The following is a 16489-nucleotide window of genomic DNA, read 5'->3' as shown; positions in this document are numbered from 1 at the left end:
GGTAGGCAGGGGCATCTCCAGGCTATGGAGATTTGAAGAGAGCAGAAGAGGCAATCCAAAGGTCATTTGAACATAGTTTTTTTTTAATATGATGCAAAATAAAATAAAGACATTTCACTGAACTGTTTATTTTATTTTATCTTCTTGCAGTGTTACTGGATTAACAGAAAATCCATAATGTAAATAATATTAATGTTATTTGTAGGTGCTGTCTACGTTTTGGGTAATGCTACTCTATGCGTGTCAAGAAACCAGTGCATGGAGATAAAACAAGAATATAAGAAATAATCAATTTATTTTAAGCATGATTTGCTATCACCCTGCTGCTTTTGTGAAGACAGTAGTTGTACTCATACATGACATGATGTAGAAATTTTCAGCAAAATCCCTCATGAATTTTATGGTTGCAGTGGAGTTATTTCTGCCCTTTAAAAGTATGTTACAGATGTGAAGTAAGATTTAATGGGACTCTTTTTTCTTATAATTGAAAAAGTGTAATTGCCTTTGGTGGAAGCTGAACTAGAAAACAGGAAATGCTGATCATGTGTGACATGATCTGGGATAGAATTGCTTGAATTTTTATTCCTTTTGGCATTTATATGAAATTTCCTATTTAAGCATTAGAAAACACAGGGAAGAATAATCTCAATGCATCTTTATTATAACTGGTATTTCTGTGTAGGCTCAGCTTTGTTAGGAAAACTAGTTGTGACTGCTGGCTAATTATAGGGTTGGGATTGCCCTGGGAAAACCAGATGCAGTAGGTTACTGTGCATGAATTAAAAGCTGCCAGACTTTTTGGCTTTCTTTAAAGGGATGTTGTTGTTGATAGTGTTTTTTTCTTTGTTTTTGACTAAACATAATCCATTTTGATAGATTAGTTTTCAAACTCATCTGTCTCTGTTAAAAAGGGGCTATATCAAGCTTTTGCAGGCCAATTTGTGCTGTTTAGAATAACATCACTGGTGTTTAAATGTGGTCTTCAGAAACAGCTTTGTTAACGGAGGCTCTGTTTGGTCCTGCTCTCTTACTAAACAGTTTGAAAAGGGTAGAACTAGTTCACATCAAAGCTCTGGTTTGTCTAACAGCCTGTTACCATCAAATAAATTAAGCTGAACTAGGTCAGTATATTGTGATCTAATCATATTAAATGCAATGATTGTTTTTTTTTTTTTTAATAATTATAATTTAAAAGATTGGTGTTTCCTGAACCTTGAACCAGAAAAAATAAGCTCTTGTATGTTTGAATCAACCCCTTTTTTTCCCCTTTCTGTTTAAGTACAGAAAATAGTAACTGTTCTTAAGGTGAGAGTAGAAAACCAAGAAACAGCTTGACCTGCCTAGAGAAAAGAAGCAAGAAAGGCAGAAGTAAGGGGTTGGGTGGCCTTTTCCTATTCTACCAGTTAGCTTCAGATAGGGAGATATCAGATCAATGAAAAAAAGACCAGTGTTCCAGTTGCATTTTATGTAGCATTTTGTTGGAAACAAGCTTTGGATCTTATGGCAAATGGTTTTAATGAAGCCATTTAAAAAAGGATTAAAACACCTAGTGTTATAGATTTTGAGATTTTCACAGTTTTGTGGCTATACTAAGCAGATGAAGAGATTTATGAGATTCTGATCTATATTCTATGATGCTATAGAACATTTTTACTAAATTAAAAATATTTTGGATTGGCATAGTACAGAATAAATGTGAACTTATTCTTGTGGCTGAGTCCTGATCCTCACTTTCTGTTGTAGATAAGAAGATACAGGAAAAGCTGGAGGGAAGGTGTGGGGGGGGGGGGGAAGAGAGAGAGAGAGAGAAGGAGTAGAAAAGGACAAGTAAAGGTTTTCATTTAGTGATTTTTATTTATTTTTGGTCCATATGCATTGGATCCAAGATGCTGGGTAGCTACAGACAAGTTCTGAGTTGGCAGGTTTGTCTTGACAGCTGTTACCTTGGACTTTGGAATATTCTCCCTCATCAGTGGTACCATCTGGCTGCTCTGTCATGATATTTCTACTTCATCAGCCTTTGGTAAGTTGTGTGGAGCTGTGGGAGCTGTTTGATCCTGTGTTTCTAATGCTCTGTTGCTGTAGTAGTCTTATCTATAAGAAGTCAGAGATCAAAAGGTAAGGCCTGAGGGGAGAAGGTAACATCAGATTTGTCATGTCTTAGACTGGTGTGACTGCTGGTCTGCTGATTGAAAAAAAAGTCACTGTCAGTTTTAAAATGAATACAGCCTGTGGCTCAGGAAATTCCTAAAGCAGAGGTTGGTGGGTACTGGGATGGATATATTGGTGGAAAGATCCCTCTCTCTCTGTGTATTTACTACCCATTTTCAAAAGAATCTGGTGTGGGCTGGTCAGCAACACGTTACTGTGCTTGCACATACACACTTCTTTAGACCTGGAATAGCTGTCCTTAAATGATGATTTGTTAATCCTGTTTATCAAAAGTAACCTGATGATCTGTGAGCCTACTGCTGGAATTCCCCATGTCAACTCACATTCATAAAAATAAGAATTAAAACTCCCTAACAGAGAAAAATTAAATCTTACGTGTTTCAAATGCATAGAAATCTTTGAAATAGATAATGGTTTTAAACAGGATGGATATAAAATGCTGTATGGAATTGTAGCAATCACTGTGAATCTTAAACCTTATAATGCACACTGCTCATTTTTGTATGTTTCTTTGCTCTCTCTGTACTATGTGAAAATTGTTTAACTGGTGTAAATTCAGATAGCTTTGCTGATTGCAGTGGAGAGCACTGGGAACTGCAGCTCTATAGTTTCCAGAAACAAACTATGATGGTTGCAAGCAAGGGGGCAATAATGATTAATAACGTGGATTTTATGGTTAATGGGTGGAAATGATCTACATTTGATTTTTATGTGGGAAAGTGAACAAATATTTTTGTCCTTTCACGGGAACCATGTACATGCCTGCTACATAAAGCAGGTCTTTAGATGAGAATATAGAGCTGTTGGTTAAAATATTTGCAGTTGTATTTATAAACAAGTGAATAATACATAATACAAATCTGTATTTTTGCTGTTCCTTTTTAGTGTATTTAGTATAAAAAATATATTGTGGGGAGTCTGTTGGGGTTTTTTAAGTTATTTTTAATATTTGCTTTATTTTAATGTCACAGTAACTTTTTCTCACTACAAAGACGATCAATCAATAATTAAAATAAAAGGTTCAGCATGCATCAGTTATTTTCCACTTTGTCCTGATGATAATATCAAGTACAAAATATTCTCAATAAAGACACTATATGGGTGAAAATCAAATCTTACCAATCAGTCTTAACTGATTTAGACTGTAGAAAAGGTGGCACAGGGGGGATCTGAGTGGGGTGTCGATCTTGTCCAAGTAACAAGTGGTAGGACAAGAGGAAACAGCCTCAAGTCATGTGAAGGAAGAGTTAGGTTGTATATTAAGAATTTTCTTTTCATGGAAGGAGTTGTCAGGCATTAGAACAGACTACCTGGTGCTGGAGTCCCCATCCCTGAAGGTGTTCAAACTATGTGTAAATGTGGCACTTAGGGACTTGGCAGTGCTAGGTTTATGGTTGGACTTGATTTTCAATGTCTTTTCCAGCCTAAATGATTCTGTGACTCTGTGACCTTATGAAAAATAGATCCTTGATAAACTATTTATAGGGTTTTATTGATGAGTTTACATGTTTGGTGGAGAAAGATAATATTGCTATTAAACCAAGTTTTATCTTTTTGGTCATGTAAATTAAGAAAAAAGTATATGACATGCTAACTAAAAGACTTGCAGAATTTTACAGTTATCACAGCATTCATTGTAAATGAGAATATTCCCTGTATGTGATTTTTTCATGTCTGATTCACAGGGGCAGATTCTTGACCTTGTGCTGTTCAATACTTTAGTGAGAGTCTTTGTAGGCAATGATGACTTCATTCATTTACCCAAACACTAACTAAAGACTAGGCTAAACTACAGCTGTTTGGTAAGACATTGGGACGAACCTGAACTTTTAAATTCAATACAGACCATATTTATTCCATTGTGTTGTTACCCTGTGGGTTGCATCTTCACATGGCCACATATTCTTGCTGTAAGAGAAATCGTTTATAGGTGTAGAGTGACAAACTTCTGGGGATCTTTAAAGAGTCAGGACTAAAGTCTTCATTATTCTATTTCTGTGATGAAAGAGAGCTGATCTATTTTCATTTATTTAGAAGTTGAATAAAACAAATGGAATTATTTAAACTAATCAGTGTATGGAAAACATTGTCTTCTGTTTTGAAAGCTAGTATGGCAGACACTATTTTTCTCCCTCCACCCATTACCTGATTACTGATTACCTCAGTAATGTGTCTTACTACAGTTGTTTGTTTTCATTATGCTTGGATGACTTTTCATGCGACTTTATTTGAGTTTGACAATGGTTTTCTTTATTAAAAAGACATAGAGGTCAGAAGTTCTATGTTACTCACTCTGAAGCTGAAGTTTTAACTTACTAGCTTCTTCAGAAAGATTTGGGAATGTTGTGCTCTCTTGATAATTCTTTACCAAAATGTCACAGGAGAAGTAGCTGGGATGCACTCCTTAAATTGTTCTCTAAGATTTAAAGATTTTAGTTCAGGAACTGGTGAAAGGAGTGGCTACTGATGAGAAGCAAATGTGGGGTGTGTGTGTGTACTTGTTTCCACCTTTTATCCCATTGCGGCATGTATTCCTGGAGGAAGAGCAGGAGGTGGTGGTCTTGTACAGCGGGGAGCTGCAAAAAAATATTTCTGTGGGGTTTATAGTCATAGAAATACTATGGATGGTCTTGATCCAGATATTGGTTTTGCAATGACGAAACATTTTCACAATAAGATTTTCCCCCATGCGCCATTTCATTGTGCCCCTTCAGATAAGACTAGTTTGTTACTTACTTGCATGACTAGATAAGGATATTGTCTCTACAATGTTTTATTTGGAATGAAGTCAAATGTTCTCTTCCAGTAAATGAAAACAGCTAAAATGCTTCAAAATCTTTAAGTAACTTATTTTCCAGTTATTGTTGTAGCAAGTCTTGGATTTGTGCAAATGTAAGCCTTTTGTATTAGGAAGTCATAAAATGGACTGATAAATGGATATTCAGTAATTATACAAAAGCTTATTTAAAACTTGCAAATCTTGGCCTCATAGAAGGAAGTAAATATGCAGAATTTCTTGGTAGACTCAAGACTGTCAGAGCAAGTTCAAAACAGCAACGAACAGCAAGTTCAAAAAATACAGTATCATTTTTTTGTGGCTTACTGGCAAAATTAAGGCTGAGGTCATAGTTGGAGATAAGTAATATTTTGATGTTCTTCCTGATAATCAAATTGTCTGAGAAAATTCTTTGTGTTATCATAAGTCTATGTCTGAGCAATCATTTTATGCAGGTGATTTTAAAAAGTGGATTTTTGACCTGATTGAAATGGAAATTTTTCTTAGAAATGAGAAGGGAACTTCTATGAGGAATATATGAGATTATTCTCTTTAAAATCTAACAGGCAAAAATTGTGGACACTTCTTGAAAAATAAGCTACATCTTCAAGGAAAATCTTGACATTCTCACTCAATGATGCTTAACCAATTTTCACTATAAGTCCTGCAGCCAATATTCCCTCCCATGTGAGGAGAAAAACTGCAGGCTTTATCTGGTAAAGTTGGCAGGCTTTGCCTTCTGCTGAGGAGTGAGCTCTGGAATCAAGGATTTTTTCATAGAAAACATCTGATAATTTATGCTTTTTCTTCAAAGATTATTGAATAGAGTGCTAGCTGGGTGTTTGCTGGTAAACAATTGGTGCCCAGTGTAGAGCTTTAAACAGTAACTGCCATCTGAGAAACAATATATAGCTCGAGGCTAATCTACAGGCAAGCTGTATAATTTTCCCAGAATATAGCAAAGTTAAACAAGCAGCTGTTTTCTGCACTGCCTTCAGCTTTTAGCTGGCCTTGTGTGGTCTGGCTGGGTTATGTTACAGTAATCTGGTCCTGATGTGACGGTCTTTGGTAAACATAGCAATGAACATAACTGGAACTGTCTTTTATTACATATTTCTATTTAGGAAGAGCAGAGACAAAAAAAGTAATGCTTACTTATGACTCTCCATTTGAATAGGAGTTTCTCAAGAATTAATGAGATCCTTAGGTGTGATCTTGTATGAAAAGAAATGCAGTTTATTTCTTCCCCAGAACATTTGTGCACACTTTCATTACTTGTTTGAAACTTAGGCTTTTTCTGGGGATTTCTCTTTAAAATTTACTTCCGAGTTTTTGTAAAACACCAACTATGTATTTACTCCAAGAAAGGGAAAAGTTTCCTTCTGTTCTGTTAGAAATCCATTTCACCAGCTCAGTAACAGGGCCAATATTGTCTGTGTTGATTTCACCTGGCCACTGCTCCTACTAAGTTTGCCTTTATAGAAGCCATGGCACTGTGTCATGATTGCTCTACCTCAGAGCAAGGCTCTATACTCTTATTACTGTAGTTTTGTTAGCACTGGCAAGCCAGCTCTTGCCAGTGCCCTACTCTTCGGATTGATTTCCACAATTTTCTGGCGTTAGCTGAGTTTTGCCTCAGCAGCCGTAGCCATCCTGCATCTGGTCCAGCTTCTGGCTGCATTCATGCAGGGGGTCGGTAGCTCCAGTGAAAGATGGATGTCTGATTCATGTGGTTCAAGACTGAAGAAATGATTGCAACCCTCAGTTCTTCCACAAGTCAGTCTGATAGAACAAAGGATTATATCATGTCAGTGTAATTAAACGGTGCCTGACCAAAATTCCTATCAAACAGACCAGTTACATCTTTTTATTGAACTGAAGAGTGGCCAAAAAAATCTTTGCACTGTCCTCATGGGGATGAGGGCTGCAATTTTCTGTAGCTAGCTTGTGGGAATTTCCAAGAGCAAATACATTGACCCTCTGCTGGAAACTGTTTATATTTCACCAGTATTTTCTTTTATGGTTTCCAATATTTAATGTTTATTTTAAAGTGTTGGTGTGCTGTATGGAGGCAGGTAAATTCAGCTTCTTCTCAATCAGTGATTGCAAATGCTCTCGTATTGGTATCCTTCCTTAAGTTTGTCACATCTCCATAAGACATGACTGGTTTGGTTTGTATTATGAATGTATGTTTTGTACATTTTTTGGTGACATATTATGGAATTTTGCTTCTCTACCCCCCGCCCCCCGCTAAACTACAGAGGATAACCTCTCCCTGCCTCAGATTTTCTGGTGAAAGAGTGCTCTAATAAATTATGTTTTAGGAGTGTGAAGAATTGTGAATACTTAAAATGTGGTCAGAAATCACAAAAAAAGAGCTGAAGGATGAAAATGCTTATTATGCCAGTTTATACTATAGCCAGTTGCTATGAGATTTAGCCAAGTATTTCAAGTTTTGAGTTATGACAAGGTTCTATGGGGTTATGACATGCTTACTAATGATTTTTTTTTATGCACTGCTTGATTTTAGAGATGAAACTGCATGCTGAAAATGGGAAATACTGAGCTAGCCTTACTACTGTGAGATACCATTCCTTTAGACCAAGGCAGAATAGAGTGCTAGCTGGACTTCATTGTAGACCCAGGTATTTCAGACATTTTATGAAAGAGAAATTCCAGCTATTTCCTATCCTTTAACTACTAGTTTCAACATTGCTAAGTAAGGAACTAACAATTTGCTATTTGTAGTCACTTAAAATTAACTTGAGAACTTCCTTAATGAAACATGAAGCTATTTCATAAAAAAAAATCAAATCAAATTATAATATTGTAGCTGTTGGAAGTATAATCCTTACAGTTAGGAATTTACAACTTGTCTAAACCATAACATTTTGCTTAGTAGATCTTGTCACATAAGAATGCTGTTTAATATTTTTTGTTTTTGAGGCAAGTCCTGTATAACAGCTTTATATAAAACATATGATGTTTTATATGTATGTAACATATGTATGTGACTTCATAACCTTATCCTAACCCCTGTACATGTGTAAAGGTACTGGCTGTAAAGAAGGCATAGTTTGTGTCCAAATACTCTGTGTATACTTAGTATATCTACCTTCCTCCCTCCTCAAATACTTGCAAATGGAAAACAATGGACAAAAGGAAATAGTGTGAACACAGTGATAAAATAACATTTCTTAACTTTTCTAGAAGAGAGTATTTACCATTGGGAACTTTTACTGTAGTATAAACAACTCCCCCCTCAACTAAGAAATCTGAACATGGTACAAATGTCACCAAAAAAAAAGCATACCCAAAAATAAAAAACACACCTAAATTCCTTTCTCCCAGCAATGTTTGTAATTCTCATGAGGCTTTTCCTGATTAAATACTTTCCATTTTATTAATTTATTCCTCTGTGTATATTTGTTTATAAAGACAGGCAATATGTATTTAACCACAAATCACATATTGTATCAAATAGCTGATGTTTATAGTCATAAATAAAAATGCAGAACTGTCTTTTAGTACTTGTGTGTACTGTCAGTCAACATCACTTAATAAATTGAAATTATTTTTTTAGCATATGAGGCAATGTACATGCATTTGATGAGAAAGCATATAAAAATATGGTATAATAGAGAAGCAGAATATGATGGATGTCAAGAAAATAATTAGAATGATAATAGCTTGAATTTTTGTTACCTTCATAAAATAAGTTGGTTCTGTAACTTTCTGCATTCCTTGGGTGGTATATTTAAATTAGACAATTGAAGAAAGAAAAGGAAATTTTGAAAGTGAAGTAAGTGCCACTCTGATGCTGTATTTGAATACTTTACAGGTTTCTTAAAGGAAATTATATTTGTGATCAGGATGAGTGAGCTTTTTTGATTAAAAAGGAGAAACTCAAGGTTCTATACATTTTCCAAACTATTCAAAACTCACTTAAAATTCTGGAATAACTCCCTTGCCTTTACCACCTCCTCCTTTTGGACAGAGACTAAATCTGCATTTGACTCCTTAAAGAGAAAAAGCAGGTAAAGACCCTTTTCCCCCAGGCTGTTGCTTCAGGCTTCCTTACCTTTTAGCATTTTTATTCCATTCTCCATAAGAAGCTCCAGACCCATGCCAGTTTCTTTACAGACTTTATTTTATTTCTAATTATTTATTTTCCTGTATTCTCATTCCTTTTCTTGATGGTGCTTCAGAAAAATGTGTTGTTGCTGAAGTTTGGTATTCTGAAGCATGAAAATACAGCCTGTTATGTAAAAACAGCAGAAAAGTGACATTTCTATGGGAAAAATAGTCTGTTGAAGTCAGTCCTTGGTAAACAATTGAAAGAATATGTTCTCCCTGCCATTGAAATTATTTCAATCACAAAAAAAATAATCTTTGAGCTATCTGAATTTGCTTTTTTCCTCTCATGAATCAAATGTATACTTCTATATTTCTAGTCTATTATTATCTATACTTGTGATATTGATTTGTGTGTTTCTAGCAAACAAGATCAATGATTTTGATATAGCAGAGAGAGCATGTTATAGTCCACACAATCTTATTTTTAAATCTCAAACAATGAAGTGAAACTCGAAACTCAGTTTAAAAGCACATTTTTCAATTAGATTTCTAATGCCTTCACATAAGAAAAGACTGTCAAGAGGTTTCAGGTGAAGGCAGGTATTACAAAAAGTGCCAGTCAGCTACCAAATTATTATAATTAAACATTAGATCACTATCCAAAAATAATATTGGAGCAGAATTGACAGTTTTCAATTATCTTATTATAGGACTAAGCCAGCTTTTGCTCACAAGGGATTAATTATCACTGTACATTTCCATATGAGCCTGTACTCAAATCACCATTGTAGCTGTCACTTCAACTTTGGTTTTAAGTCTTTTTTTAATAGGTGACTGTGCAGTCATGAAGTGCTGAAAGTTTGTTAAACATATTGGACTGTTGCCCTGTACTGTGTTTGTGCTGTGTAAACAAACATCTGGCCTGGCTGCTGGCCTGGCTGTTGAGCTTGAGTACCTGACCGTAAATTAGCAGAACAGTATATTTGTATCTGAATTCTTATGACACTGTGACTTTTTGAATCATAGATTTAGTAAGGCCAGGCTGATGAGAGGGAAGGTGTTAACTGGTGAATTATATGTGCCTGGACCACACATATCGATGCCAGAAATGGAAATGAATAAAAGAGTGTTGGTGCTACACTAAACAGAGCTAGCTGTGAAACATTGCTGCTAGAGAAACCTAATTCTCCAAAGGGTTGTGTGAGAGTGTGTGTTTTTGTGTGTGTGTGTTTTGCTAGTGTCAGCCAGTGGAAATATCTCATCCTCCACTTGCAGGGCTGCAAGAGCCTAGAGAGAGTAAAGGGGGAGATGGGATACAGCCAGGACTGGGCTAGAGGACTGAGCTGGAGGCATTCACCTCTTCTGATTATAAAGCTGTAGGGGCGAGCTGTATCTGAATGCATGAGTCCATGACTGCATAAGGTAACTGTTGATTTCCCTTTCTTGCCTCCATTCATCACATAGTTGCTTCTTCCTTGCCACAGCATTAGCACTCACTTGACCAGAAAGAGAAGGGATGAGTCAGGATCTGAACCAGTTAAAGCCAATCCCAGAGAAAGTGAGTCTCATCTGTGTGAGATGGAAAAGCAGGTTATAGAATTTAGAAGTCTTCAGGTCTGTGAAAGTAATAAATAAAATAGTAGGCTTGAAGGTGGCATCATAATTTTAAGTCAAAGCATAGCTGGACTTGGTGGTGGTGGTTCAGAATTTCTGTTGTGTTTGTTTTTAGTATTTTGTTTTTCAGTGCTTTCTGCTATAATTAATTTGTGAGTGACCTTTCAGTAAATTAACTGATCTCACACATTTGCCTTTGGTATAATAAAGCATTCCTTTTGTTTTAAAATAAATTAATCAGGAATCCTGTATTATGAAAAGCAAAGCATTTAAGGATCTGATTCTAAATGTCTCTTGGTAAAAGTCTTATTGACCGTACTGATATTTCCGAATGAAGTATAGTGGCCCAGTTGTTGAGAATTCATTCTTACTACTTCCAGATTCCTTTAAATTAAGCATACTTATCAGCAATTCTGAAGTGGTATGAAAAAGCTGATACTTACTGTAGAGTAACTAGTATTTGAATTGATTTTTGGCTGGAGAAAGCCAAGGGAATTTGAAAATGAGGGAAAAATGTTAAACTTTCTTGTGCTTTATTGCGTGGAATATTCATGGAACAATTTAAGGTAGGACAGATGAAATAGAGGTTGTTTAAGCAAGACTTTTTGGTCCTGTCCTGGATGTGCTTTAGGGAGTACTTGAAGTGGAGATACTTCCACTTATAACAATAAATTAAATTTAGATTTAGACATACTAAAATTAGTAATAAATATTTCGGCCAGTTTTTCTCATCAGGTGGCAAGAATTGTAGGTGAGTTTTTTTCTCTTCCCCATCCTCCTTTTTGTCAGTAACCTGAAATTTTAAGGAAACAAAGTCTTTTAAGCAAAGTAATGTATTGCGGAGGATCATTAATGGGACATCACACCATGACCAATGTCATCAAGTAAAGCCGATTTATTGCAAAAAGCAAGCTGTACTTACACTGTTTTCTGTTGTTCACGCCTCAAGCTAATACTTGATTGGTTAAATCCTTTTTACACATGCATTTTAATTTATCAGTTAATTTTAGTTAATCTTCCTTCTTCAGGTGTCTCGCTGTGGCTTTCTTGTCTGCCTTTGCATCCTGAGCTGTCTGCTTTTGACCGTGTTCTTCTCCTTTCGTGTCCTTCAAGTGCATGGTGACCTTACTCAGTTTCTGTGAAGGCTGGATTGTGCATATGTTGTACATGTCCATTGTCCTGCAAAAAACTCTCAACAGTAATGTGTGGTAATGATTATAAACAATACATGTGGAGACCCTGTAGTTTGTGTGTTTGCCTAGGGCCTTTGTTGTTAGAGCACCATCATATGCCAGCTTTAGTAATGAGTGCTAGCCAACATTTATGTTGATAGTTTGTTCTGATTTTTTTTTTCAGATTTTATTTCAGTATGATGTAGGTAAAAGAAAATGAAAATGCTGGCTACCTTCCTGCTTGAGTAGAGCAGTTTGTCAGCTGAACACATCTGGCCTTTGACAGGCATGCTTGCATTTGATTACCTACTGAAGATGTAGTGCAGGCACACACAAGTTGGGTAAACATGCTGAGGGGGCAGTTTCCTTACCTCCCATGAAGAATATTCATCTTAAATTGTTTTTTGTAGAATTAAACTCATGCAGTTTCTGTTAGAAAGAACTTTTACTAAGTAATTCGTTATTTATGTGAATTTACATGCTATACTTCTGTCAAAGAATTATTTTATGAATTAATATGTTGTGTTAATGAATATACACAATAAAGCAGTGTTTTTTAAGATGCTGGAGCTTAAATAAGAGGTTTATTCTTTTTTGTGTGTTTTGCCTGCAGATGATGCAATTACTCTGTGTAAGTCTACTCAGAGAGGAGAGCTAGAGAGCATGAAGTGTTTAGTGAAAGATTCATTGACCTTCACCCCCAGACTGCTTACGTGAGCAATGCCTACAATGGGTCACAAGAAAGTCTTTGCTTAACCAATACACTTCAGCAAAATATGTCTGCAATATTTTTCTTTAACGTTTGCCGTTATGGCAGTCATGAGAAGCTTATATTGCTGCATCAGCTGTTTCTCTAGTCTTCTTTTAGTTGCCATGATTTGGGTTGTTTTTTTTCTTTTGAAGGTAAGAAGATGCATAACTAAAACATAATGATTTATCAGCTGAATATTTTAAATGTAGCAAAGAAATTGAAATAAGATTTGACAATTTGACTTATGATGTATAGTAGAGAGAAGGAAAAAATGTTTTAAGGGAACTGAACTGCTCAGAGACATTCAGAGAGCTCTGCAAATCAATGCTGAGAGTGACGGACTCATATATCAACCATGACTCTGCACCAGCCAGAAAGTAATGAGAACTTCAGTAATTTCACTCTGCTATGGTTGAATGCTGCTTCTGGGTGAAATTTCATGAGCATATTAGAAGTGAGACCTGGTCATTTCTGTCTTAGCAGACAGAGGTAAGACAGGTATTTTAAAAATAGTGGTACTTGCCCTGGCAATAAAACTTGGGTGAACAGCAAACTATAGCTGCAAAAATGTATGAGAGTAAGTGTATGCATCATACTTCAGCCATTTATTTCCTCCCTTTTTGTAGTGTTTTTGAGTTGTTGTTTCCTTATCAGGTAGATTTGAGGCAAGATCTGTAAATAAAGATGTTAAGAAATGTATTCACAGGTAAGTTATGAGAAACCGTTGTGGGTTATAAAAAAGGATATTGGGATAACTCACTCTGTGGGAGATGTTAGAAAAGAAGGAAGAAAATAAAAAAGAAAACCATCCCCTTGGTGTGTTTACTTTTTCTGGTACTACTCTTTTTGTATCTCCCTTACAATAAAAAAATGGTGTGTTTACTTGCTCTTCTTTCAGCTGGAATGGGCAATTTTGCTGTAGCCCAAGATTTGCAAAGTAAAGAAGGGCTGTTTTTTTGATACCAAAAGGGAAAACACTTCAGATTTGGACTAGGAAGCATTTTTTGAAAGTAGTTTTAGATTTTCTTTGCGCTAAGAAATCTTCCAGTGTACATTACCACCGTATTCTGATAAGGTTAGAATGACTTTCAAGAAAGTATTTTAATTCTTTATCAAAACAGATCAGAGTCAAATGAAATTTGTATGGTGATGACAATTCATCATGGAGCCTCTGGAAGCCTTATGCAGAAGGAGGACTGACTACTGTTAATACTCAAACAATGTTTTACTCATAATTTCCTAACTTTTTGTTGCTTTCCAAATCGCGCTGTTGTATACAGAAGTCAGAGATTTGTCCAAAGACAAGCTCTGTTTTTGAAAACTGGCAGAATTTTCCATTGGGATGGAAAATCCTTTGGATGAATAATAGGAGGTATGTTGTTTTTCCGCTCTGTCCCATGTTTAAAGCATCTTTCTCTGCTATAATCTGTCTTGTTCTTTTGGGTTGCAGTTACTGCTATCAGATATTCAGATGCCTGTAAGAAGTCACAGAGTGGGGCTTTTCCACTTTTTCCTGGACTACAAAAGTATTGTGGCTTCTTTCCTTACTCCTATATTTGTATTTGTTTGAAGGTCTGCTAGAGTAATCCATGTCTGTCCCTTCCATGGCTTGCTACTGTAGTCTGGGATCATCTCAAGCGCAGTGCGATTCTAGGAATTTTGTCCCTCAAGTTTAGGAACAATGAAATGTCAAAACAATTCACATTTCTGAATTTAAAAAGTCCTGAACCAACAACTTTTTTCAATCCAGTTTAAAAGTAGTTTACATTTTTCTATAAAACAGCACCTTACAATAATTTTTGAAAAATTATCTCAGCATTTAAAATTTGTATTTTCAACTGTTATTCATGTATTTGTTGTTTTCCCCATGATGATATTAATTTTAAAATATGCAATGATTAAAAAAAAGTTTCAATGCAGCAGGAACAGATGGCACTTCAGTACTGAAATGGCCTTTGGACTGAAAAATAAATTTTTATTCAAGAACTTTGACTTTCTCTTAGCTTTGAAAATAGTTCATGTTAGAGAGTCTGTTACAGCAGTTTGCACTGGTCCATGAAAAGATCTGATTTATGGCAGTATTCCTCAACTAAAAATGTGTAGCAGGGTGAAATCACATTTTGTGATGTGAATCACAGTTCTTATCTTCTGTGTGATACACATGGTAAATATAGGCAGAATCTAGCCTGAACACCTCAGGTACCACGAGGATAAGCAGGGGAATCCTTGAGCATTGAGCTCAAGAGTGACTGAAGTTCCATTTTTTCCAGGAGCATCATAGCCTCTTGTCTAACTGATAAGCTCTTCCAGTATAAAAGAATTGCAGAATAGTGATTGTCATTCCTGGAAAATGCCTGATTAGGTTCTCTCTCCCATAGAGTAGAACAAATCAGTGATGGGGAGGGAGGAGATGTTTGCCTTTGTTGTTCAGTCATGTTGATTTTCAGTATGCAGGTGGCATCTTCATGCTAGAGTGATAGACATATTAGAAAAATACACCAGTGGGACTTTGCCCCATTTTAGTCAAAATGCAGAGGTAATTAATGGTGTAAGGAGAAAATGCCACTCTGTTAGACAACTGTTCAGCACATTAGATTAAAACATGAGTCACTTCTTTGGACAGGAATAGCCATTGCAGAGGAAGCTGTTGGGCTTTCACAGGTTGGATGAAGAGGGTTGTTAAAATTCCTGAACAAGAATTTGAAATGAGGAATGTTGAATATATTGCCAAGATTCTTCTTTCCAGGAAGTAGTACCTTACATTCCATCTTGAAATTAATTTTAAAATTAAGAACTCTGAGGTACAAGAAATGTATTTTATCTTTTGCTTTTCAGAATCAGTCCTCTTAAATTAATTCGTTTTCCATATGTTGTCTCTAGGCATCATTTTGTGATAACTGTATGTTCTATTTGTAATATTTGTTAGTTGTTATTGAGGGGCACATGGGCTTGTTAGTGCCCAAAACTGCAAATAAAGTTACCTCAGTGGTGGGCCTTGTCTGGAGAGGGTTGGGTTTCAGGTATCAGGGTTTTCTGCCTTGTGGGTTTTTTTTCTTTCTGATTAGACATAGCTCTACAGACTTCTTCAGCTGAGGAGGATATTAATAGATATTTGGACCAGGCCTTCTTCAATAATCTGAATCATCAAGGTTGGAAGAGGCTTTTAAACATTAAGTCAAATTTTTTCACAGAAGGAGGTCATGTTGGTGAAACAGGACCTTCCATTTGTAAATCCGTATTGGCTGGGCTTGATCCCCTGCTTGTCCTGCATGTGTAATGGCACTCAGGATGATCTCTTCCATAACCTTGCCTGAGGTTAGGCTGATGGGCCTGTAGTGCCCTGGATCGTCCTTCTGACCCTAACAAAGCTTCATTAATAATTTGCTTGACCTTACTATTACTCTGATACTCCTATTACCAACAGAAATTAACTTAATAAGTTAAAAACTGATGAGGGCTTTCATCCATCCTGGTATCAAGCTTATTTCTAATCAGTAAGTTCGTAATCTTGAAAATTAATTTAAAGGGTCATATTGCATGCCTCTTCACTGCTATCTGTGGAAGAAGCTGTACCACCCAACTCTTGCTCATTGCACATGGAAGCCTGTGTTGGTGCTGCTGGTGGTGCTGGGCTGCAGATTTTCTGTGGGTTTGGGTGCCCTACAGAAAGGGAGGTGATGGCCAGCCCAGGGGAGCACTCCTTATCCTCAACAATGTTAGTACACTTCCCAGTGGTTAATTTATCATGAGCCAGTGCCTTGCTGACCTCTGCAGAGAGCTGATATAATGTGCTTTTTAGATTTTCATGAGAGAGGGATGCCACTTCCCACAATCCAGTTCAGTCACCTGTGATAAAACTTAAATGTGTCAAGCCAAAACTAAATGTGAGTGAGGTGCATGGGGGAAAGAGTTGACCTATTCCCATTT

General features: G+C 36.2%; 1 protein-coding gene across 3 annotated transcripts in view; it reads left to right on the top strand.

Annotated features, from left to right (window-relative positions):
* Nucleotides 1-16489, top strand: part of SMYD3 (SET and MYND domain containing 3) — a 377228-nt gene that overhangs the window by 70656 nt on the left and 290083 nt on the right. The window contains exon 6 of one of the 3 annotated variants that reach the window (XM_064414707.1): nucleotides 1937-2023. The exons of 1 other annotated variant lie outside the window; for it this stretch is intronic. In XM_064414707.1, the coding sequence (XP_064270777.1) occupies nucleotides 1937-2023 (87 nt within the window). Of the gene's footprint in view, nucleotides 1-1936; nucleotides 2119-16489 lie in introns of those variants that run through there. One more of the 3 variants, XM_064414714.1, reaches the window with a different exon arrangement.

This window comes from Passer domesticus, chromosome 3 (assembly GCF_036417665.1).
Source record: "Passer domesticus isolate bPasDom1 chromosome 3, bPasDom1.hap1, whole genome shotgun sequence".
Classification (NCBI taxonomy): domain Eukaryota; kingdom Metazoa; phylum Chordata; class Aves; order Passeriformes; family Passeridae; genus Passer; species Passer domesticus.
The sequence above is the reverse complement of the archived record's forward strand: the minus strand, read 5'-3'. Positions and strand labels throughout refer to the sequence as shown.